The sequence below is a fragment of the Anolis carolinensis genome, chromosome 1 (genome assembly GCF_035594765.1).
Source record: "Anolis carolinensis isolate JA03-04 chromosome 1, rAnoCar3.1.pri, whole genome shotgun sequence".
NCBI classification, from domain to species: Eukaryota; Metazoa; Chordata; class Lepidosauria; order Squamata; family Dactyloidae; genus Anolis; species Anolis carolinensis.
The window spans coordinates 5,667,521-5,693,793 of NC_085841.1; the positions used below are offsets into that span (position 1 = coordinate 5,667,521).

Sequence of the window (26,273 nt, forward strand, 5' to 3'; positions counted from 1 at the left end):
TCATAATATCAGGCTCATGCTGCAGAGAGCCTTTGATAGATTGCCAAAACCAAAAATGCTGTTTATTGTACCTGTAAGTACAGCTGTGTGTCACGCCAGAGCTACAGCCATTTGGGCCTTGGAAGCAACCAGATATTTCGAAGCATCTAAGACAAAAGAATTAAGATGCCCAAACAATTCTGTTGTTCAGTTCTTCAGAAATTGCTAAGCAAAGCCATTTCTAGCTCTTGAGGTCAAATACATTTTTCATATACCATCAGATAAACTCTCTATTACTCTCTTGTGTGCATAATTATTTACTCCAATACAAAGAGAAAGCAAAGTGTTTCAATTCAAAATGCTTCCATTTTTGATGTGACATAATTTCACTTTGCACTAGACGAATAGTTACATGAGGCTTGGAGAAACAAAGGAGCCAGGGCCTTCAAAACACTTGTGGCCACGGTGACATTACCCAAGGACACTCTTTGAAGTACGCTGTGCAACAATAAAGGGAACTGTCCTTGATTGAAGGTGTATTAACATTCCCTTATTTCAAAGGATGCGTCTTTATCTTTATCCACTTTTCCCTCCATTTTTGTTCCTGGAGAAAAAGGGAATGCAGCTATAAACCTCAGGGGTTGCATGTCCTCCCAGACTTTGTTGGTCATGTTTATATCCTCTTTTATGATCTGTTCTTGAGGTATCACAAATTTGTATTTTTCAGTCTGACATACTGTATTTCACTTTTTTTTCATCTGCTCAGCTTGGGGCTTCTTCATAATGCATATTTAGTTTGATCTGAGACATACTGAGTTGCTTTTCAAAAGAGCCTTTTTTGATTTGAAGAAGTATAATGCTTGAAAAGTATGATATTCTCTTTAATTTTTTTTAGTCTTTCTCTTGGAATAGCTGTAGGAGCAAAGCATCCCATTGGGCTCAAGGCCAGGGATAAATAAATAGCTAAATGAAAAGAGATTTTTGTACGGTGCAATGGTTTGTGTATTGGTGTAGGACCAGGGTTGGAATCCCAGTTTGGCCACGGGAACCTGTTTGGCCAGTGACATTCTCTCAGTCTCAAAGGAAGGTAAAGTAAACTCACTCTGAACAAATCTTGGCAAGAAAATCCCGTGATAGGTTTGCCATGGGGCCATCATAGCTCAGAAATGACTGGAAGGCACACAACAATACAATATATTATGTAGTTTTTCCTCATTTCGAGCATCAGGGATATTTTCAAATAAGAAGATGAATGATCTATAATCTGGAGGTTTGTTCCAGTAATGTTTGCCATAAAAAAAGCTTGTTGGGGTCTGGAAGGATTTTTTCTCTCAGTTCAGCTCTCATGTCTCTCTTTCTGCAGCCACTTGTCTGTACCACATTCCATTATTATTATTGTTGTTGTCGTTGTCATCATCATCATGTTGATTTGTATCCCACTTTTTCTTTCCACAAGTAGACTCAAAGCAGCTTACATTAAAAGCATTTCAGTACAGTATAAAATATGTTGTCACACAAGTTTTAATTGTGCAAAGGCCCTCCCAGCCACCACCAACACCTGTTCAGTTCTGAGTCCAGGATGACCCCAAACCGCGGACCTGTGTCTTCAGGGGGACTGTGACCCCATCCAACAGCCTGGGTCCCTATCCCCTGATCTGCCTTCTGACTGACCAGGAGCATTTCTGTTTTTTTCTGGATTAATTTTCAATTTCTTTGCCCTCATCCAGTTCATTACTGATGACGGGCACTGATTGAGGGTCAGGACAGCTTCCTTGGCTTTAGGTAGAAAGGAATAGTAGAGTTGTGTGCCATCCACATGCAGGTGGCACAGTACTCCAAAACTCCAGATGACATCTCCCAGTGTTTTCATGTATATGTTAGACAGCATGAGGGACAAAATGGAACCCTGCGGAACCGCACAGATTGATGGGACAGGAGTCTCCCAGCACCATGTTCTGGGTACAGTCTTCTCGGAAGGACCAGAGCCACTGTAAAACAGTGCCTCCCAGTCTTATCCCAGCAAGACAGCCCAAAAGGATACCATGGTCGATTGTATTGAAAGCTGCTGAGAGATCCAGAAGAACCAACAGGGAAACATTCCTCCTGTCTAGCTCTCTGTGTAGGTCATCAACCAAGGCAACCAAAGCTGTCTCTGTTTCATAGCCAGGCCTGAAACTAGATTGGAATGGATCTAGATCAGTGTTTCTCAAACCATGCTCCTCCAGGTGTTTTGGACTTCAGCTCCCAGAAATCCCGACCAGTTTACCAGTTGCTAGGAATTGTAGGAGCTGAAGTCCAAAACATCTGGAGGAACACAGTTTGAGAAACTCTGACCTAGATAATCCATTTCATCCAGAAATCCCTGGAGTTGGAAGGCCACCTAATGCTCCAAAACCTTTCTCAAAAAGGGAAGGCTGGACATTGGCTGTCAGTTGTCCATTATGGAGGGATGGCTTTTTAAATACAGGTCTCACAACTGCCTCCTTTAGGCAAGTTGGAATTCTGCCTTGTTCCAATGAGGCATCGAACACTCCCTTCACCCACTCTGCCAGTCCCCGACTGGCCTGTTTGATCAGCCAGGATGGACAAGGATCTACGATACATGTGGTAGCTCTCACCTCTCCAAGAATCCTCTCCACATCCTCAGACTGCCGGGCTGTGGCGCAGCAGGCTAGTAACCAGCTGCAATAAATTACTACTGACCGAGAGGTTGTGAGTTCGAAGCCCGGGTTGGGTTAAGCCCCCAACCATTAAATAGCCCGGCTTGCTGTTGACCTATGCAGCCCCGAAAGACAGTTGCATCTGTCAAGTAGGGAAATTTAGGTACACTTTATGCGGGAGGCTAATTTAAATAATTTACAACATCATAAAACTGCCAGAAAAACACGAGGAAAGGAATGAGGAAGTACAGCCACTAGTGGACGGTGAAGCAACAGCTCCCCCTGTGGCCGGAATCATGAAGCTGGAAAAAAATGTTAAATGCCTCTGTGTCTGTCTATATATGTTGTTTGTCTGTTGGCATTGAATGTTTGCCATATATGTGCTCATTGTAATCCGCCCTGAGTCCCCTTCGGGGTGAGAAGGGAGGAATATAAATACTGTAAATAAATAAAATAAATAAATAAGAAATAAATGCCTTTCTGATTTTCTAATTTTTCTTTCTAATGTGCAAGCTGCTTTGCCAAATCAAGGCATCAAAAGTTTCTTCTTTATGTTCTGTCTCCGTCAGTCTGGTCACAACAGCACACATTATGAACTACCAAGTTAAACACATCTCCCCAGCCATTTACGGTCCTCTAATAAGATCTTATTTATTTCTTCAATTGATATGTTTTCTCTTTATGCCTGGGTGGAACTCAAGATGGCTTCCAAAACAATACATTAAAAATATTTCAATTTCCATTGATAAACAATTAATGAATATATTCATGTATGTAAGTTATCCATGGGTCAACGTAAGTACTCTTCCTTAACTCTTATCCAAAAATGAACCCGCTTCTTTCCTTCTTTTAGGTTCTCCCAGGATGGACTAAGCTCTCACTTTTCACTTCTTCAGTGAAGATGATGGTTCCTTATTTTGATGAGAGTGAATTCCTTAGCTTTTATCAAAAGCTAATATTTTCCTCCCTCTATGGAATAACCCTTGACTTATCCATGGGCCATATCAAAATCCACAATTTTGGCCTCAAAACCTTCCCTCAAATTATACATGAGGTCAATATATATAAAAAGTTATATATATATATATATATGTGTGTGTGTGTGTGTGTGTGTGTGTGTGTGTAGGTAAAGGTTTCCCCTGACGTTAAGTCCAGTCATGTCTGACTCTGGGGGTTGGTGCTCATCTCCATTTCTAAGCTGAAGAGCCGGTGTTGTCCATAGACACCTCCAAGGTCATGTGGCCAGCATGACTGCATGGAGCGCCGTTACCTTCCTGCCAGAGCGGTACCTATTGATCTACTCACATTGGCATGTTTTCAAACTGCTAGGTTGGCAGGAGCTGGAGCTAACGTCGGGTGCTCAAGCCACTCCCGGCGTTTGAACCTGGGACCTTTCGGTCTCTAGCTCAGTTGATAATCTTTATTTATATACCGTCCTCTTTAAAGGGAATCAGGATTCTGAACGACAAAGTCAGCAAACATTGAATGCCATACCAAAGAAAAACACATAACAAATAACTATCCTACTCAAAACCCTCATAGATCCATATTTAAACCAAAAATAAGACTCATTTATGATATGTACAAATCCATAATAATCATAGAATCATAGAATTACAAACAAAAAAACAAATTCTAGAATGATTAAAAACATACAAAAGTTTTTTAAAATAGTAAAACGTGTCTGATATAAAAAAAATGCTTTGAACTTTCAGGGTGCACAGAAGAATGCTTTGCTGAGTCTCCAGGTTTTCCGCAATCCCTGTCTGATACTCTCTAGAGATCTGCTAAAGACAGTTCTGAGATAGATGGAGAAGTGCATCAAGTAACTTCCTGTGTTCTCATTTGAAAAGCTGCGGCTCAGCAAGAGAGCACATGCTTCCCATGCAAATGTTGCACCAGGGAGACAAGTCTAACAGATGGCTTCTGCAATGTCTGATGTATGTCTTGGCATCCACAGTGTGCACTTTTCATTTATGCAGAGAGTGAAGCACCTAGGTATATCACATGGTCTGGATAAACAAACTTGGGTTCATCCCTCAATGATGTGCAATACATTCGGTGGGAAGCCAGTGATTACTTCTTAATGCTGCAGCTGTTTTCTGGATATTGATGTTTTCGGAGTCCCCATCCAGTGTAGAAAAGACTAGTGTTGATGGATGGCGCCTAGCTGTTTCTTGTCCAGGCATTTCTTTGTGCCAGCTCTCTTTTATCTGTGAAATTTTATCTTGTGCCCTCAGAGCATTCGCTGGCCCATAACTCAGCAGGGTATTAATCTAGTGCAGAGGTTGACCACTTAAATTCCGCTTTTCTATAGAAGGGTAGCTAGCACTTAAAAGCATAGTAGTTCCTTTTTACCCTGGAGGCGCCAGTTCCGATGAAGGTGTGATACATCAGTTTTACTAATTAATAAACAGTCTGAGCTATGTGATCTGACAGGTGCTGGTTTCTTGGCATTTCTGTTTGCAGGATCCATGTATAGAGCTGCTGGACAGAGGCAAGAACTGAGTCCTGGAAAGTAAGAGTGTGGAGGAGGCAAATTTGGCTTCCCTGAGTGAGTTATCTTTGAGTTACCCTTGATGGATAAATGACAGTCACTGGTTGAGAATCTGTTACACATTCAGTGAAGAATGCTTTAGGAGTATTTTATGCAACTAGTTGTCCCTCCAGATTTGTACCTTTAACTATTGAGGATTTGATTATTCACATTGTTTCTGCCTACCTTTGTGACCACGTTTCCCCCTATGAACCTGCACGCAACAAGGTAAAGGTAAAGGTTTCCCCTGATGCTAAGTCCAGTCGTGACCGACTCTGGGGGTTGGTGCTCATCTCTATTTCTAAGCTGAAGAGTCGGCATTGTCCATAGACACCTCCAAGGTCATGTGGCCAGCATGACTGCATGGAGCGCTGTTACCTTCCTGCCAGAGCGGTACCTATTGATCTACTCACATTGGCATGTTTTCGAACTGCTAGGTTGGCAGGAGCTGGGGCTAACAGCGGGCGCTCATTCCGCTCCCGGGATTTGAACCTGGCACCTTTTGGTCCGCAAGTTCAGCAGCTTAGTGTTTTAACGCATAGTGCCACCAGGGGCCCCTAACTTGATTTCCTATCCCAATCCAATTCTCTTAGAGAATATTTCAGCACTTTCTCCATTTACGCTCCCAAATGGTATTACAATACATATTTTTGCACTTTTGTCTAGATTGCCCTCCCATTTTATTCACTTTGTCACTAAATGGTGGTCTTTGCATTTTATCATTTTATCATTTTATTGTTTTATTATTGTATTATATTGCTTACTGTGGTTTTAATGTGTTTATCTGCTTGAAGATGTTGTCTTTATGTGTATTTTATTTTGTTTATTGTTCTTTGGGCTTGTCCCCGTGTTAGCTGCCCCGAGTCCCTGCGGGGAGATGGAGGCGGGATAGAAAAATAAAGGATTATTATTATTATTGACACAATGACATTGTATGACACAGCAAACAAGATAGATATGCTGGATTTCGTATCACAAATCTTGAGGTCCTGATAGCGGCTGAGTTTTTCCTGTTGTTTTTCGTCAATGCGACTGTCACCTGGGATGGCGACATCAATGATTCAAACCTTTTTCTTTTCCACAACTGTGAGGTCTGGTGTGTTGTGTTCCAGAACTTTGTCAGTCTGGATTCGGAAGTCCCACAGTATCTTTACGTGCTCATTTTCCAATACTTTTGCAGGTTTGTTATCCCACCAGTTCTTTACTGCTGGGAGGTGGTACTTGAGGCATAAGTTCCAATGAATCATTTGGGCCACATAGTTGTGCCTCTGTTTGTAGTCTGTCTGTGCGATTTTCTTACAGCAGCTGAGGATATGGTCAATGGTTTCATCAGCTTCCTTGCACAGTCTGCATTTTGGGACATCAGCTGATTTTTCAATATTGGCCTTAATTGCATTTGTTATGATGTCTTGCTCCTGGGCTGCAAGGATCAGGCCTTCTGTCTCCTTCTTCAGGATTATTATTATTATTATTATTATTATTATTATTATTATTATTATTATTATTAAGGGTTGGGCTTTAGCATAGCAGGTTAAACCACAAGCTGCAATAAATCTTGTCAGTCGGTAGGTTTACAGTTTGAAACCTGGATCAGAGTGAGCTCTTGACTTTTAGCCCAGCTTCCGCCCACATAGCAGTTCGAAAGCAACATGTGAGGAAAATGCCGGCAATTTGATCATAAGGTGAAGTTTATGAACAAAGCTCTTTGACAGGGAGATGGAGCGACAGCACCCCCTGTGGCCGGAACCAAGCACAAGCCTCCAGGATGCTGAAGATGGGAAAAGCCTATATACTGTACCTCTGTCTATGTACAATTGTCTGTCTTGTCAAGTGTATCAACGGCATTGAATGTTTGCCGCGTATGCATGTTCTGTAATTCGCCCTCAGTCCCCTTTGAGGTGAGAAGGGTGGAATATAAATACTGTACATAAGTGAATAAATAAATTCTCTAGCAAAAAACTGTATGGTCAACTTTTGACAGAAGTTGTGGTGGAGAACCTAGAGATTTCTAGATAGATGTTCTTTGTGGTGAAAAAATTAGTGATTTTTAAATATGTGGGGTTTTATTGCTTCCGTAATATCCCTGTGCCCCAAGCTCCCGTGGAGGTCTTGCTATGCGTTCATCCTAGGCTATTCGGTAATATTGCACCTCTCAGTTTCTTGGATTTCCTCCATCTGATAACTTGCTTTTATATTCCACTTTTTTCCCCTTCTAGAACCTGAGTCAGATCACATAAGCAGTGACAAAGATGCATTTTCAGAAAGCATTGATGTTTCTTATCTGCAATTCTGTTGATTTCATTCAATAGCCAAGCTGTTAGGAAACCGTGAGCTTTGGGGTCTGAAATACAATTCTTCATGCTCTCTTCTCACTCTTCTAAGAAGTACAGTTGTTATGATTCTGTTTCTATGCTTTTTGGACATTTTGGCCAGCAACAAAGATAAGAGCCGGACACAGTACATGACTTTAGTTTGAAGTTGGCTTCTGAAGTTTCAAAGGAAAGCTGTGCCTTTGTGCTGTGTTTGATTGCAGGCCTGCCTTTGTTCTGTTAAGTGAGCTTTTACAGAAACTTTGAAATTGGACAAAGGCAGCAGGCTGCTGTTCTGATTCGCTTCCAGAGAAGACTTACAAAGTGGGAGGAAAAGAAAGGAAAGATGCAACTCGGGATGTCGGATTGTATCTAGCTCACAATAAGGACGGAAAGCATTTTAATGTTTGAAAACAAATAAACTCCAAATCCAGAAGATTTAGGCTTTTCCCTCTCACCTTAAAAAGTTATACACAAAGAGTTTGGTTCTTTGAAATGGAAGGAAATATGAACATACGGAACTACGCCATATCTGTCTAACTCACTGCCTATTCCAGCCGACAGTCATTCACTGGGGACTTGGGGTGGAGTCATTCTCAGCATTGCTGCTTAAGAGTTTTCGTGCTAGATAAGGCTGAAATCTAGACCTACACTGGGTTGCTGTGAGTCTTTTGGGCTGTATGGCCATGTTCCAGAAGCATTCTCTCCTAACGTTTTGCCCGCATCTATGGCAGACATCCTCCGAGGTTGTGAGGTCTGTTGGAAATAAAAAGTGGGGTTTATATATCTGTAGAATAATGTCCAGGGTAGAAGAAAGAACTATTGTCTCTTTGAGGCAACTGTGAATGTAGCAATTTGCCACCTTCATTAGCATTGAATGGCCTTGCAGATTCAAAACTTGGCTGTTTCCTGCCTGGGGGAATCCTTTGTTGGGAGGTGTTAACTGGCCCTGATTGTTTCTTGCATGGACTTCCCCTGTCTTCTGAGTGCTGTTCTTTATTTACTGTTCTGATTTTAGAGTTTTTTAAAAACTGATAGCCAGATCCTATTCATTTTCATTTTTAAGGGCTGGGCTGTGGCGCAGGCTGGTTAGTAGCCAGCTGCAATAAATCACTATGGTCACGAGTTCAAGGCCAGCCCATGGTGGGATAATTAAAATAAAAAATAAAAAATAGCCCTGCTCATTGTTGACCTAAGCAACCTGAAAGATAGTTGCATCTATCAAGTAAGAAATTTAGGTACCACTATGTGGGAAGGCTAATTTAACTAATTTATGACACCATAAAAATCGTCCAGCAACATTTGGAATGAGGAAGTCGGCATCACAGTGGATGATGAAACAGCTGCTCCCCTTGTGGCCGGAATCGAGCATACCCTCAGGAAGCTGGAAGCTGGAGAAGGTTAAATTGCCTCTGTGTCTGTCTCTGTCTCTATGTTCATATGGCATTGAATGTTTGCCTTGTTTGTGTACATTGTAATCTGCCCTGAGTCCCCTTCAGGGTGAGAAGGGCAGAATATAAATACTGTAAATAAAATAAATAAATTTTCATGGTTTCCTCCTTTCTGTTGAAATTGTCCACATGCTTGTGAATTTCAGTGGCTTCTTTGTGTAATCAAACGTGGTGGTTGTGAGAGTGGTCCAGCATTTCTGTCTTCTCAAATAATATGCTGTGTCCAGGTTGGTTCATCAAGGGCTCTGCTATGGCTGATTTCTCTGGTTGAATTAGTCTGCTGTGCCTTTCATGTCCCTTGATTCATGTTTGGGCAATGCTGCTACTTTTGGTGGTTCCTATGTAGACTTGTCCACAGCTACACGGTATACAGTAGACTCCTGCAGAGGTGAGAGGAGACCTCTTGTCCTTTGCTGAGTGTAGCATTTGTTGGATTTCCTTGGTGAGTCTAGATAGTTTGTATGTTGTGTTTCTTCATCAGCTTCCCTCTGTGGTCAGTGATTCCCTTGATGTATGGTAAGAACCCTTTTCCTCTGAGTGGAGCTTTGTTTTTACTCTCGTGGCTTGTTCTTGGTCTTGAAGCTCTTTTGATGTCTTGCGTAGAATACATACTCATTGGCCTGTAGAGTCCGGTTCAGGTGTTTCAGTTCACCTTGGAGGAGGTGGAGTTCACAGATCCTGTTTGCACGGTCTACCAGGGCTTTGATTGGTCTTTTTTTTTACTTGGGTGATGGTTGAAGTTTTTATGAAGCTATCTATCCGTGTGTGTAGGTGTGTAGACTGTGTGGCCCAATTGTTGATTGGTTTTGCGGATGACTAGGACAGTTTTCCTTCATTTTCTTTTTCCATGGTGAATTGGATGTTCGGGTGGATGTTGTTGAGGTGGTCCAGGAACTTGTTTTGTTCTTTTTCTCCATGGCTCCAAATGGTGAAGGTGTCATCCACATATCTGAACCATATAGTAGGTTTTTGTTGCTGTTTCCAGGACTTGTTTTTCAAAGTGTTCCATGTAGAGATTTGTTATGATTGGGCTAAGAGGGCTTCCCATGGCTACTCCATCTTTCTGTTCATAGCATTCCTTGTCCCACTGGATTCAAGATGGTTCCCATTGCATTAATGCTGTGTTAGCTTTTTTTACCTACTTGGGCACATTCTGTTTCCTAGGGAGAATTCTACAATTGCAACACTTTTCTGTTCTTGCACTAGTATTTTTTCCTGGCTTGTACCTGCAGATTATGCCAGTTGGCAGTAATTTGGTTGAAGTTGCAGGCTCACTGGTCATGCTGGTGAATACACATGTGCACTTTGAATATTATTTGCATGCACAAATAGTCTAGTTTGAGAGGGCTTCCCCCTCTTCCTGTCTGATCTCTAATTTCGTTAATTATGGCTCTGCCACCTTTAAGGATTGCAGATGCCAGGAAGTAGAACATTAAATGAATGTTTGCCATTAATACAAATTATTGTGTTTTGACAGTTTGCTAATCAGCTAAAAGAAAATTATGCTGTTAAAATATGTATGATTGCCATTTAACCAGCCCTGCAGCTTTTACATAGATGGGGATCCTTTACCACAGACTAAGCATTTTCATAACAGTTTTCCCCCCAATGGTAGTTATGTTGAAGATTTAAAATAAGGAAGAATCAGCATTTTTAAACTTTGGATTATGCCTGAATTTGAAGGAATTCATATATTTGTGACAAGACTAGTGTTTTTAATGGACTCACAAGGTGACACAGGAATGAAGTTTCCCAATAGTTTCATTTGAGGTTGCAACCCCAAAATGAAATTCAGAGTTGTGTTAGTCTGTACTGGTTTATTTAAAAAAGGAGAAATCTTTGCATTTGTAGCACATTAAAAAAATAATTTCTTCTCCTTCTGCAACAAGAAGTGTAAAAATGGCACTTGGAGCTGATAATCTTGTCTTAATATAGTTCGGTCAAAAAGTCAGCTTGATCTAGATGACCTTTCGGGGATCCTTTGTAGTATAGTAGTTGATTTTAAAGGAGTAAATGACTGACAGCTCATGATTGTGCTTCTTGTGAGCAGTGGTTCTTATGCCAAATATCAGAAAAGATGCCTTTTATCATTGCTGCTTCTGCTTTACTGATAGGCAGGATATAAATTGATTTGCTTTCTCTTCTGTTAGCTTTTGGGAAAATGCAAAAAATTTGAGAGGGACTAGAAGAAATCAGGAAAGAATAGAATGAGATTGAAAACATACTAGGGAGGCAGAATCCATTGATGTGTTAATACAATTATGAGCCTCCCCTTTATGCTCCATTTGTTAGCCTTTAGTTACAGTTTGTTTCAATAGTTAGTATCAAAGGCAATGTGCATTTGTATGCTAGTTGCAGAACATGAAGAGGATCGTGTTGATGTTGCTCTCATGCTAGAATCATAGAATTGGAAGAGACCACAAGGGCCACCCAGTCAAACTCCTTCTGCCATGTAGGAAATTACAATCAAAGCACTCTCATCAGATGACCATCCAGCCTCTGCTTAAAAGCGTTCAGAGAAAGAGACTCCACTGGACCCCTAGGCTGTGTATATTTCACTGCTGAACAGCTCTGACCATAGGAAAGTTCCTCTTAATGTTTAGGTAGAATCCCTTTTCCTGCATCCTAAATCCATTGCCTCCAGAGCAGCAGAAAACAAGCTTGCTTCCTCCTCAATGTGACATCCTTTCAACTATTTAAACATGGCTACCATGTCCCCTCTCAGCCTCCTTTTCTCCAAGCAAAACATCCCCAGCTCCCTAAGTCACTCCTCATAGGGATTCATAGTTTCCAACCTCTTAAGCATTTTGTTCACTCTTCTCTGGACACCTCCCAACTTGTTAATCTTCTTCTTGAATTGTGTTACCTAGAACTGGGCACAGGGATGTTCCAGGAAAAGTTGACCAAACCAGAATGAAGTGGGGCTATGACTTCCTTCCATCTAAATCCTAGACTCCTATTGATGCAGCCTAGAATCACACTGGCTTTTTAACACTGTTGAGTCATGTTCAGCTTATGGTTCATCAAGACTCCTAGATCTCTTTCATGTGGACTGTTTTGAAGCTAGGTCAAAAAGGTAAACGTTTTCCCCTGACATTAAGTCCAGTCATGTCTGACTCTGGGGGTCATCTCCATTTTGAAGCCGAATAGCCGGCATTGTCCTTAGACACCTCCAAGGTCATGTGGCCAGTATGACTGCATGGAGTGCCGTTACCTTCCCGCTGGAGCGGTACCTATTGATCTACTCACATTGGCATGTTTTCGAACTGCTAGGTTGGCAGGAGTTGGGGCTAACAGCGGGCGCTCATTCCGCTCCCGGGATTTGAACCTGGCACCTTTTGGTCCGCAAGTTCAGCAGCTCAGCACTTTAATGCACTGTGCCACCAGGGCACAGAAGCTAGGTTAGCCATCCTATATCTGGGCATTTCATTTTTGTTGCCTAAGTGTTCTACTTATAAGTTTACTAGCTGTGCCCGGCCACGCGTTGCTGTGGCGAAGTCTGGTGGTATGGGAAATAAAGTATTGAGGAATTGGTGGTAGTTAAGGTGAAGAGTAAACGTTTTCCCCTGACATTAAGTCCAGTCGTGTCCGACTTTGGGGGTTAGTGGTTATCTCTATTTGTAAGCTTGAAGAGCTGGCGTTGTCCGTAGACTCCTCCAAGGTCATGTGGTATGACTGCATGGAGTACCGTAACCTTTCCGCTGGAGTGGTACCTATTCATCTACTCTCATTTGAATGTTTTTGAACTTTAGGGTTGGGAGAAGTTGGGGCTAACAGTGGGGGCTCTGTCTGTTCCTCGAATTCAAACCTGCAACCTTTCGGTCCAGAAGTTTAGCAGCTCAGCGCTTTAACACGCTGCACCATCAGGGGTATTATTTTCGTAAGGTTGTGAATATACAATATTTTTGATTGTTTTTGTCTGTTGGAGGGAAGTATGAATGCTGCAATTAGGAAAAATGATTAGCATGTAATGACCTTGTAGCTTTAAAGCCTGGCTGTTTCCTCCCTGAGTGAATTTTTTGTTGGGAGGTGTTAGCTGGCCGTGATTGTTTCCTCTCTGGAATTTCCTTGTTTTCAGAGTGGTGTTGTGTGTGATATTTTATGTGCTTCTACTGTCTGTGACCCTCAGAAAACAGAGGATTTCCCAGACTTTGGCGATGGGAATACTTTGTTGGGAGGTGTTAGCTGGCCCTGATTGTTTCCTGTCTGGAATTCCCGTTTTCAGAGTGGTGTTGTTTATTTAGTGTTGTGATTGTAGAGATTATATTGTTGTGTATTACTGCACCACAGTAATTATTTCATCTTACAGTAGAATCTCAGTTATCCAACATTTGGTAATGCAATGTTCTGGATTATCCAATGTAGTCTGCGTTTTAGTAGTCAATTTTTGTGTATTCAGTGTTTTAAATTGTGATACTTTTTCTGTCAAATTTGTTGTATAACATGATGTTTTGGTGGTTAATTTGTATAATGATTCCCTAATTTGATGTTTAATTGGGATTTCCTGAATCCGTTCTTATTATCCAACATATTCAGTTATGCAATGTTGTGCTGGGATGTTTATGTTGGATAAGTGAGATTCTACTGTATATTTATAATTTTGCAAGGAAGCCGTTTGCGCCATCCCCCAGGCCCTGGAAAAGGGTAAATAAGAGAAGAGGAGAAGGCGCTCTGTACGTGCTCAGGGGCCAGGCGGGAGGCGTGGCGGGGTGAGGTCTGCCCTTCCCCTTTGCCCCTCCATCCCGGCCCTTCCCCTCCTACCGGAGGTGGCGCCGGTGTGGTGGTGGGTTGTAGGCCAGGCAAGAGCGGGCTCCAGTGGAGGCGCAGGCCTGGGGCGTCGCGGCTTCCTTCCTCCCCGCCTCCGCGCTTCCCGATGCCGGCCTCCATGTTCTTCCCGCGGAGGACAGGAGGAGGCCTGAGCAGCGGCGAGGAGGAGGAGGGGAACCGGGCCAGGAAGGCGGGCAACGTGGTGCTCGTCCGCCGCTGCAGGCCCGAGAGGAAGAGAAAGGGGTGGGAAAGGCTGCCCCTCCACACAGAGGGAGAGAGGCAGGACTCGCTTTCCCAGAAGTGCCTGGCGCGGCAATGACAGTGTTGGCGCCAAAAACCAGGAAGGTCCCGAGGGAGGGACCTTTTTGTTTTCCAGGCGAGAGGTGAGGGCAGGGAAGGGTCGGCTTAGGCCCTCCGGGTGTTTTGGAGTAGAACTCCCGATTCGAGGATGGGGAGCTCAGCCTCGTGAGGCGGAGATGTGCCTTCTCCTGCAGAGTCCCTGGCTTCGGCGGTGGAGGAGGTGCAAGAGAGGGAGGGAGGGGAACGGTTCTGTGTGTGTGCGCGCGCGCGCGCGGAAAGAGTTGGGAGGACTGTGTTTCTGCGCGTGCGCAGATTGCCTGTTGTGTTTTTTTGGTGTTGTGATTGTGTTTTTTGTTTGATTATGTTGTATCTTACTGGAGGCGGGGATGATGGATTGCGTTGCCAATTTTAGAGTTTGGGGGAGCTGTAGATTTGTTGTTTTGTCCATCGCCGTGATGCCATCACTCTTTTATATATATAGATTTTAGGAGAATGGGGTTGGACTGGGCGACCTTTAGAATATCTTTCAACTTTAGGATTCTTACTTCTACAATCTCTTCTGGGCAATGATATGAGATAGCCCGAATGATCAAGACCAGGACAGCGCAGGTTCAGGGCTGCAGCCAGGGACTTTCGGTGATGCTTCAGGACCTTGGAGAGCAATCTAGTAGCTTCAATGCAAGCACCTTCTGAAAGCGTCCATCCAACAAATGCGGATATGGGGATTTTAATAAAAAAGGGCCTCTGTGTTTAGTTAATATACACAAAAAACAAATCCAGTTGAATGTAAATTGCCGGAGGAGGGGTTAATGTTATGTTTCTGCTAACATTGCAGCAAAATACTTACCAAACTCAAGCTAGAAATCGCCACCTGCAATTTTACTCCTGCCCACTCCCATCTCTGTTTGGAGCTTGGAAGGGGAGAAAGCAAGTGCATGAATTTTTGTACCCTCAATTTCTTCTTCCTGGTATCTGTGACTCATATAAACTGGTTCTGCACCTGCGCAGTGCGTCATTTTGAATTGCAAAGCTAGAGAATGAGCATTTTGGTGGTTGCCTCTCCTTCACTTGGCACATGGAACCAACTTGATTCCATTCAATCCTATCAATGCCTGGCAGCATTGATAGGAAGTGTTGTCAAAGGCTTTCATGACCGGAGTCACAGGGTTGTTGTGTGTTTTCCTGGCTGTATGGCCATGTTCCAGAAGTATTCTCTCCTGACGTTTCACCCACATCTATGGCAGGCATCCTCATACCAAAAAAGAAAATGGGTTCCCTGGAACTACAAAGACAAGTATCCACTATTACAGTAATACAGAAATCATTAAACCTAAATTTAGTTCAATACATCAATATGAAAACAGATACAAAAGGGGTTGTTAAACAATCAAACAAAGGACTGTTACATTCACAGCAGGAACAATATTTTTCTCTTGAAGGATTAATTTACTCCTCTTCTCATAAACAATAAATGTTCTTTAGTTCTTTGATTGTTCCACATACACAGATTGAGTCCTGTATCTGTTTACATATTGATGTATTGAACTAAATTTAGGTTTAATGATTTCTGTATTACTGTAATAGTGTCTTTGTAGGCACAATTGTCTTTGTAGGCATTCTCATACCTCACAACCTCTGAGGATGCCTGCCATAGATGTGGGCGAAACGACAGGAGAGAATGCTTCTGGAACATGGCCATACAGCCCGGAAAACACACAACAACCCATTGATAGGAAGTGTTCTTCGAATTTCTTTTGGGCTTCTTGGTTCCTGAAATACTTGTCTTTGACTTTCCTGATTCTGTTGGCTGACTTGTCTTTTGGCTGTGGTATTTTGGACTTGGTTTCTTAGCTTTGGATCAGGGACTGGCTTCAAGGGTTATGATTCTTGTCTCAGTCCATTACTTTGGCTACACATACTCTTAGGGCTTTGTGGCTTTCATGGCTCATTAAAAATGCACATCTTATGTGAGTAAAAGATCCCTGAGACGAGATCCTAAGGGCCATTCCAAATCAATGCCATTCTGACATGGAGTGATACACAATCCACTCATTCCTGACAGATGGCCATTCAGCCTCTGCTTAAAAACCTCCAGAGTAGGAGACTCCACTGGACTCCCAGGCAGCACATTTCACTGTCAAACACCTCTTACCATCATGAAGTTCTTCATAAGGCTTCAGGGGAAATCTCTCTTCCTGAAGATTGATTACACTTCTCTGTGTTTTAGATTTTACTGTTAGTGTAGTCCTGTATTTTTGGTTCATGTTATTGCTACATTAAAAAAAGTATTTATCAATTTGTAAGTCTGAAATCTAACACTCATTTTTTTCAATGAAAAGGTTACTCATAAATGTCTTTATCACAACAATCCTTGTGTTTTTTTCAGGGATGGGCTGCTTCTGGGGAGCTGAGAGGAAATTTTGGACACAAAAAGGAGTCTACTCAACTCAAGTTGGTTATGTGGGTGGAATCACCCCAAATCCCACCTATGAAGAGGTTTGTACAGGTAAGGCAGGCTCTTCTGTGGATGGTACACCTGTTAGTGAAGCCTGGAAAGAAACAAGTAAGACCACAGCAGAATGAAATCTATCTATACAAATGAAATCTGAATATACATGAAACAATTTAAAACTGTATATGTATTGGTTCATCTAGCCTAGGAATGGGCATGTTCAGACCTCAGGCAATATGTGGCCACAAAGCTGATTCTGCATCTAATCTCCTCCCTCTGGGTTGTCATTTTTGTCTCCCCTTCAAAAAAGAGTAAATTGTGTTTGGAATTATGATCCTCCATATATTAAATTATAACTACTTACTTGAATCCTTTCATAGCTTAGTTGGCTAGAGTTTTGGTTCTTATAGATCATTAGCCTAAACCAGGAACAAAACTATAGTTGGCACCATCCATTTTATGATACAGTAGAGTCTCACTTGTCCAATGTTCTGGATTATCCAATGTATTTTTGTAGTCAATGTTTTCAATACATCGTGATATTTTGGTGCTAAATTCCTAAATACAGTAATGACTACATAGCATAATAATAATAATAATAATAATAATAATAATAATAATAATAATAATAATAATACTTTATTTATACCCCGCCACCATCTCCCCAACGGGGACTCGGGGCGGCTTACATGGGGCCATGCCCAGACACCATACAATATAACAGAATAAAACAACATATCATAACACAATATAACAGTGCAAAAATAATCAAATACATTACAGCACAAATCAGAGAAAACAAAATAAAACAACATATCAAAACAATATAACAGTGCAAAAATACTGCGTATTGAACTATTTTTTCTGTCAAATTGGTTGTATAACATGATGTTTTGGTGTTTAATTTGTAAAATCATAACCTAATTTGATGTTTAATAGGCTTTTCTTTAATCCCTCCTTATTATCCAACATATTCGCTTATCCAACGTTCTGCCGGCCCATTTATGTTGGATAAGTGAGACTCTACTGTATCACTTTTGCATATTTGATCGTTCTCAAGTTGGTAGTTTCTACTTATCTTGCTTATCTTCTCTTCAGTCTTTCTGCTTCCCCACACCTCTATTGGTGTCCCACCAACAGCACCAGTTCCACACTTGCTTCCCATCAAAGCCTAATCAAAAATTTAAATGCCTTCCTCCATTGCTCCCCTTCCCATTGAAGAAACATCTAGGTTTTCAACTCCATCCTCCATTACTCCCCCTCTCCATCTTCCCACCAAAGCAACATTTATGTTTGAAACTCCTTCCTTGTGTCTAGACTTCTACATAGGGACTACCAAACGCAGCACCCAGGCACGTATCAAAGAACATGAAAGGCAGCTCAGACTAATTCAACCAGAGAAGTCAGCCATAGGAGAGCACTTGATGAACCAACCTGGGCACATAGTATTATTTGAGAACATAAACATGCTGGACCACTCTGACAGCCGTCATGTCAGACTGCACAGAGACTACACAATTTCAACAGAAAGAAGGAAACCATGTATGTGAGCAAAATCTGGTTACCAGTATTAAAAAACACCAGAATCACAACAGCAAATAAAGAACACTCAGAGAACAGAGGAATTCCAGACAGCAAACAAATAAAGTTACAGTTAACACCTCCCAAACAAAGGATGCCTCCAGGCAACAACAGCCAAGCTACCTCTATGCAAATGCCTTCACTGATTGACTTTGCAAACTTCGTGGCTACTCAATGCTTATCAAGCTTGCTAATTGCAACATTCATACTTGTTGCAAACAGGCAAGGGTTCTTTCTCCCAACCTGGACATTCAACAGGTATATACACACGCCACTTGCTTCACTGCCAACAGAACCTCTGAAGATGCCAGGCACAGATGCAGGCGATACACCAGGAGAGAATGCTACTGGAACATGGCCATACAGCCCAAAAAACTCACAGCAACCAGTGATTCAGCAACACAAACATAATACTATTACTACTAATAATAATAATAGTAAGAAGAAGAAGAAGTGGGGAAGAAGTGGATGGGCAAAGAAGCCTTTTAAATTCTGTTGTATGGGAGAAAGTTTTATGGGGGTTTATAGAGTATTGGGGGGGGGGGCACTGAGGAGAGATAGTGCTAGATTTATTTGTGCCACATTACAATGAATTCAAGGAGCCATTGGGCTGCTCAGATTTCTGAAGCCGATAAGTACCCTGATATGGAATTATTTTTACATCACAGTAAATTGTTGTACAGATGCAAATGTGAAAAAGGCATTTGCAATGAATATGTGTTTTGAGCTATTTCCAGTGCGTTGGACTAAATACACAAATACATGGTTTTTTGGCAGTCATTATGTGAAACCTGTGATGTTCATTCAGTATGAAATATCTCTTCATAGTTTGCTTACAGATGTTCAGAACAATCCCTTGTTTATCGATGTATTCATAAGCAATTTGAAATCTCAAGTGGAACTGAAATCTGATGGGGAGAAAAACGACTTGGTGGTTCATCAGCTGTTCCCCTGCAATTACCACCCCTCCCCTCCCACACGCCACACAGGGTTCTTGAAGCAAGAACGCTGTTACATTATACTTCTAATTCAGAGTTGAATATATAACCATGTAATTATATTGAATGTGGGGTACCTTTTAAAAGTACTGCATATACTCGTGTATAAGTTGAGGGCAGGTTTTGGGACCAAAATTATGGATTTTGAAATAGACAGTTGGTACGTTGACCTGTAGACATGTCAACCCAGTTTATTGGGATCCATTTTTTTCACTCAAATTTCTTGGCTTATACATGAGAGTAGCCATGTGTGGATCATAGTAAATTGTGGCAAGTTCTTGGTGCTAAGGAATCTATATAACGACCAAGTAGCAACAGTAAGAACAGACCACAGAACAACAGACTGGTTCAAGATTGGGAAAGAAGTACTACAAGGCTGTATCCTCTCACCCTACCTATTCAACTTGTATCATGTGATGTGCGCAGCTTGAGGAATCCAAGGCTGGAGTTAAAATTGCTGGAAGAAACATGAACAACCTTAGATACGCAGATGATACCACTTTGATGCCTGAAATCGAGCCCACACCAGTTGCCAATAAATGCTGCCAATGACAATTGAAAGTATTGCCAGCAGTCTACAGATTTCTTTTTCATTATGCTGCATACAGAATCTGAAGTAAAGCTCATTCAATATCTTCCGGTCTGACAGGATGTGGTAGTGGCACAATTGATTTTTTCTCTGTATCTCTGGACAAGGCTTTCCTCATATCATAAGCATCTTTATCAGGCTCCCCATTGCTAACTGAATAGTATTCCAGCACTGTTCTATATACACTGTAGCCCAGTTGTTTGTACATATTCACTGCAACCTGATTGGACACTCTTACGAAGATATCCACAAAAAATCCACCTTTTCTGATATTTCCTCAAGGAGCTCCATCAACTTAGGAGTACGACAAGGCTGTATCCTCTCACCCTACCTATTCAACTTGTATGCAGAACACATCATGTGATGTGCACAGCTTGAGGAATCCAAGGCTGGAGTTAAAATTGCTGGAAGAAATATGAACAACCTTAGATATGCAGATGATATCACTTTGATGCCTGAAATCGAGGAGGAGCTGAGGAGCCTTATCACCAAGGTGAAAGAAGAAAGTGCAAAAGATGGGTTGCAGTTGAACATCAAGAAAATCAAGGTGATGGCAACCAGACGGATTGATAACTGGCAAGTAGAGGGAGAAAACATGGAGGCAGTGATAGATTTTATATTTCTAGGTGTGAAGATTACTGCAGACTCAGACTGCAGCTAGGAAATCAGAAGACTTTTACTTCTTGGGAGGAGAGCAATGGCCAACCTTGATAAAATAGTGAAGAGTAGAGATATCACACTGGCAACAAAGGTCCGCATAGTTAAAGCAATGTGATAACCTGTAGATGAAAGCGTCAGACCATAAGGAAGGCTGAGCGAAGGAAGAGAGATGCTTTTGAACTCTGGTGCTGGGGGAAAATCCTGAGAGTGCCTTGGACACAAGAAGATCCAACCAGTCCATCCTCCAGGAAATAATGCCCGGCTGTTCACTGAATGGAAGGATATTAGAGGCAAAGATGAAGTATTTTGGCCACAAAATGAGAAGACAGGAAAGCGTGGAGAAGACAATGATGCTGGGAAAATGGAAGGAAAAAGGAAGAGGGGCCGACCAAGGTTAAGATGGATGGATGGTATCCTTGAAGTGACTGGCTTCACCTTGAAGGAGCTGGGGGTGGCCACGGCTGAGAGGAAGCTCTGGCGTGGACTGGTCCATGAGGTCACGAGGAGTCGGAAGCGACTGAATAAATAAGCAACAACAAATGTGAAGGAGCATGATTTTTTAAACAATATTTGCCATCTAGTTGTGTTACTTCAAATGTCATTTGGGTGACCTGTTTTTAACTGAATCACCTCTAATGCTTTCTCTCAACAGCTGTCATTTTATTTTTTTAATATGTGTGAGTGTTAGCACTTCAAATGTGCATATAGCCCACATTTAGCTTTGTTGCCATGAGACCTACATTGTTGTTCAGCGAATTTTACTGGTCACACAATGAATGTTGTCTTTTTCTGATGGCTGGTCCTATTTAAAACATTCTGGACTCTTTAAAGATGATTCTGAACTGCTGCACTGTTTGCATTCCATTCCATCAGCTGTCCTACAGATTATGTGGCAGTTTGTTCACTGGATGAACAATGGATACTTCACCATAGATGTCAGAAGAGCTGCAAGAGCAAGAACAAGCCACGAGAGTAAAGACAAAGATCCACCCAGAGAAAAAGTGTTCTTACCAGACATCAAGGGAACCACTGACCACACAGGGAAGCTGATGAAGAAACACAACCTACAACTATCTACAGACCCACTAAGGAAATCCAACAAATGCTACATTCAGCAAAGGACAAGAGGGATCCTCTCACCTCTGCAAGAGTCTACTGTATACCATGCAGCTGTGGACAAGTCTACAGATAGACCACAAACACAGCATTGTCCAAACACGAATCAAGGAACATGAAAGGCACAGCAGACTAATTCAACCAGAGAAATCAGCTATAGCAGAGCATCTGATGAACCAACCTGGACACAGAATATTATTTGAGAATACATAAATGCTGGACCACTTGAACAACCACCATGTCAGACTTCACAGAGAAGCCATTGAAACCCACAAGCCACTGAAATCCACAATTTCAACAGAAAAGAGGAAACCATGAAAATGAACAAAATACTGACTACCAGTATTTAAAAAAACCCTAAAATCAGGACAGTAAATAAAGAACAACACAAAAAAGGAGAATCCAGACATGAAACAATCAGGGCCAGCTAACCCCTCCCAACAAAGGATTCCCCCAGACAGGAAGCAGGCAGGCTTTAAAGCTGCAAAGCCATTCAATGCTACCCTCTTTCCCCTAAAATAAGACATCCCCAGAAAATAAGACATAGTAGAGGTTTTGCTGAATTGCTAAATATAAGGCCTCCCCCGAAAGTAAGACCTAGCAAAGTTCTTGTTTGGAAGCATGCAGGATAGATTGTTGTACATGGAAATAAAGGTAGTAACAAGAAATAATAATAATATTATAATAACTTTATTCTTGTATCCCACCTCCATCTCCCAGAAGGGACTCAGGGCAGCTAACGCAGGGACAAGCCCAACAACAACATAAATTTACATACGAACAGAAATTTAAAACAGTAATTTAAAAACAGTATAGCGATAAAATATAATATAGAAATTCTTGAAAGGATTCAAAGTTTGGTTATGATGGTTTGTGATGACAACTACTGTACAGTAGATAATACATTTTCATTTTTTAAAAATTCAACCATAAATGTGAATTCTTCTTTGTGGAAAAATAAGAAATCCCCTGAAAATAAGACCTAGCGCCTCTTTGGGAGCAAAAATTAATATAAGACACTGTCTTATTTTCGGGGAAACAGGGTAATCAAGGTGACCAATTGCAATATTTGCCTCAAGCAGACAAGTGTTCTTTCTCCCACACTGGTCATTCCACAGATACATAAATCCCACTTGCCTAGTTTCCAACAGACCTCACAACCTCTGAGAATGCCTGCCATAGATGTGGAAAAGTCAGGAGAGAATGCTTCTGGAACATGGCCTTACAGCCTGTTAAACTCACAGCAACCCAGTTTGTTCATTGTTTGTTATATTATTATAAACCTTTAAACTTTTCCTATTCTAATTACACAGATAACTATAAAATCCCCAAATCGATCAAAGTGTGGGTAATATGCTATAAAAGCAAACACTCACTATGTGACCGAAGATTAGTGGGTTTGCTGAAGTCATTCTGGTAACAAAAAACAGTCTGCTATATCACACACCCCATGATCCCTGCCTCAATTATTTACTTATTTTGGTTTGTATTCCACCTTTTTTCCAACGTGGGACCCAAAGCAGTGTGATAAGTAAAGGTCAGATAATTATCTAAAATGCAGAAGAGAATAATCTGTGTCCTGCTTGCTTAAATGCATAGACTTCATGGAAAGCAAGTTGGCTGGCGATAATTATTTTCTTCAAGTTGGATGTGTCATAATTTCTCACCAAATCCTTTAATGCTTGCTTACTATAAATTGAATGCACTATTAAGATTCACGAAGTCCATTAATGTCATGGCATCATTAGAGACTCTTATGCTAGAGTGGGAAAATCCCATCGCATTTCATTCAGGGTGATCAGATGTATACGGGCCTCACTCTGTTTGAGCTACAATCGACCCCAATTCCCTGATCTACCTTTCTACCATCCAGATATATTTCCATTTTATAAGTATTAAGTTGTTTGCTCAATGACAGTAGTAGCTAACACTATAGCACATAAGCATGTTTCTTGCATTACGATGGAGAAGACAGACAGAGTAGGCTATCACCAAATGGTGCATATTTGTGGTACCAAGCTCTAAAATCCAAGACAGCTTCCTCCAGACTGAGGATTCATTTAGAGATCCAATTCCATGGCAGACAGTTCCCTAGCATCATCTTCTAGAATGAACCCTTTCGGAAAGTTGGCAATCACTGCAAAAGAGTGCTGATCACTCTTTTGTTTATTAATGAAACTTTAGAAAATATATTATAATAATTATATGCAATGGATGAAATCAGAATTAATAAAAAGAATAGAACTGATAGAGATTTTTTAAAAATAAAGCTATATGGATGATATACGAGGGTTGAATGAAAAGTAATGCCTCCACCTTCATAACTCCTCAACAGATGGCAGTACTGGTATGCGGCAGGTACTGGCTTATTCAGTAGACTCTCCTCTACAGTTTCATTTGGCAGGAAGCCTTAGCATTGAACGGTTGTGTTGTTAAAGTGCAAAGTAGGGAACCCTGCACAGATGGTCGGTCAGTGCGATTTAAGCAACGTGCAGTCACTGAATTCTTGACAGCAGAAGGTGTCACCCCAAAGGAGATTCATCAGAGGATGCAAGCTGTTTATGGGGATTGTGTTGATGTGAGTCCTGTGCGTCGTTGGGTGAGTAAGTTTAAAGATGTTGAGGTGGGAACATCTGACTTGCGTGACAAACAAAGAGTTGCACGTCCTGTGACAGCAACCACCGGGTTTCACAAGCAAAAGGTTGACAGATTGATTCAGGATGATCGTCGTATCACTCAGAGAGAAATTTCAAGCATAATTGGCATTTCAGAAGAACGTATTTCAGATAGCTTTGCTTGGCTATCGGAAGATCTGTGCAAGATGGGTCCTGTGAGATGCTGGTTGCAGAAACAGAGTGTAGACTTCTTCCATGACAGCTTCAGAAAACTTGTTCATCATTGGCAGAAATGAGGCCAATTGTTTGGTGATTATGTGGAAAAGTTAATAGTGGTAGTTAGAGTACATTCTAAGGATTATTTCTGCGTTTGATTTAATAAAATATTCCCATCCAAACCCAAGTAACGAAGGTGGAGGCATTACTTTCAATTAAACTCCCGTACATCACACTGGCAATGAAGGTCCGCATAGTTAAAGCAATGGTATTCCCTGTAGTATGTATGGATACAAGAGCTGGATCATAAGGAAGGCTGAGCGAAGGAAGAGACGCTTTTGAACTGTGGTGTTGGAGGAAAATTCTTGCCTTGGACTGCAAGAAGATCAAACCAGTTCATACTGCAGGAAATAAAGCCCGACTGCTCACTGGAGGGAAGGATATTAGAGGCAAAGATAATGTACTTTGGCCACATAATAAGATGACAGGAAAGCTTGGAGAAAATAATGATGCTGGGGAAAATGGAAGGAAAAAGGAAAAGGTGCCGAGCAAGGGCAAAATGGATAGATGGTATCCTTGAAGGGACTGGGTTGACCTTGAAGGAGCTGGGGTGGCCACGGCTGACAGGGAGATCTGGTGTGGGCTGGTCCATGAGGTCACGAAGAGTCGGAAATGACTGAACGAATAAACAACAGCAACAATATGGATGATACCTAGTGGGGTGAGATCGAGTGAGGTATGTATATATCTGGCAATAGATAATATGGTTTTTATTGTGTTAGAAGTGACTTGAGAACATACTGCAAGTTGCAGATTCGAACTGGCAATCTTCAGGTCAGCAGCCCAACCTTTAGATCAGTAATCCTGCTGGCACAAGGGTTTAACCCATTGCGCCACCGCGGCTCAAGAGATAATATGATGTAACAAGACAATTGTAATAAGTTAAAGATTTTAAAACAAAATAATAAAGAAAAATATTTAAAAAAATGTTTGAGGGGCTGCACAACTCTCACACTCTCTGTAAAGGAAGGACCATTGGTTATTTAATGAATGTATCAGAGACATGGGACCCCATGCCCTTTCCCAAAGGAAACCTTGACATGTTCCCATGTTAATTATCCCTTTCTGGGTAGGCTGAAGAAACTGAGCACTGCAAAGATTATTGTCTCTTTCCTCGTTTCTTCAGTTCATAAAATCTTTTTTCATTGGGATTTTAAATGTTCAGATGGAGCTATAACTTGGAGAAGAAAGGCACAGTTATCTTCGTAATATTGCTCGGATATTATTACAGCTCTGTCTAGCTGTATACAATGCTTTAGTTCCATAATTAAACTACAAACATTATCCTCCATTTTTTTTTAGTTTGTAAGGATACCAGAAGGGTTTTGAGAAGAAACCGAAGGAGATCATAAGATCATAAGTCTTCAAAATGTAATGAGAACGGCACCGAATGTTTTCTTTTCTTATTCAGGCCATTGTATAGAGAATGGATTTTTGTTATGCTTTTTGTTTTTCGTTTCTTCAAGGTTCTCTGAGAAGAACAGTGTGTCAGAGATAAAATGACTAGTTTACAGATTCAGTGCAGTCTGTCAATGCATTGTGCAGTCTTGATTGTTCCAGAACTTAGCACCTTTTATTTTCTCCACCATTATGCCACTTTGTCCCTTTTTGAATGCCTCCTCCTTGCAACACAGCTTGCAAACTGGGTTTCCTTCCTTGCCTCAAGAGCAGGTAAGGAATGAAGGATGCAACCACCCTCCTGTTGCCAATGTTGGATCCTTCCTTCCATGCTTGCGCTTGCGGAGTCTGCTACCAGAGTCTCATTTGCAATCCCCTCCTTGCAACTCAGCTCCCTGCTATCTGAACCTGTAGCAACTTCAAGCCCAGGCAAAGGAGGAAGAATCCAACACTGCCATTCTGTTAATGTGGGATTTGTGTATTGGTAGTGTTTAAATGAAATTTGTGTCTAGCATGTATTGCATCATCCAGGAAATGCTATAGTGTGTAAAGAGTTAATTTGGTAAGAAGCTGTATTGACCTTGGA

The 26,273-nt window shown here is 41.5% G+C and overlaps 1 protein-coding gene across 2 annotated transcripts in view; it reads left to right on the top strand.

Moving 5' to 3' along the window:
- Positions 1-26,273, top strand: part of msra (methionine sulfoxide reductase A) — a 268,183-nt gene that overhangs the window by 96,502 nt on the left and 145,408 nt on the right. For both annotated transcript variants that reach the window (XM_003219661.4, XM_062969408.1), the window contains exon 3: positions 16,389-16,508. In XM_003219661.4, the coding sequence (XP_003219709.3) occupies positions 16,389-16,508 (120 nt within the window). The remainder of the gene's footprint in view (positions 1-16,388; positions 16,509-26,273) is intronic.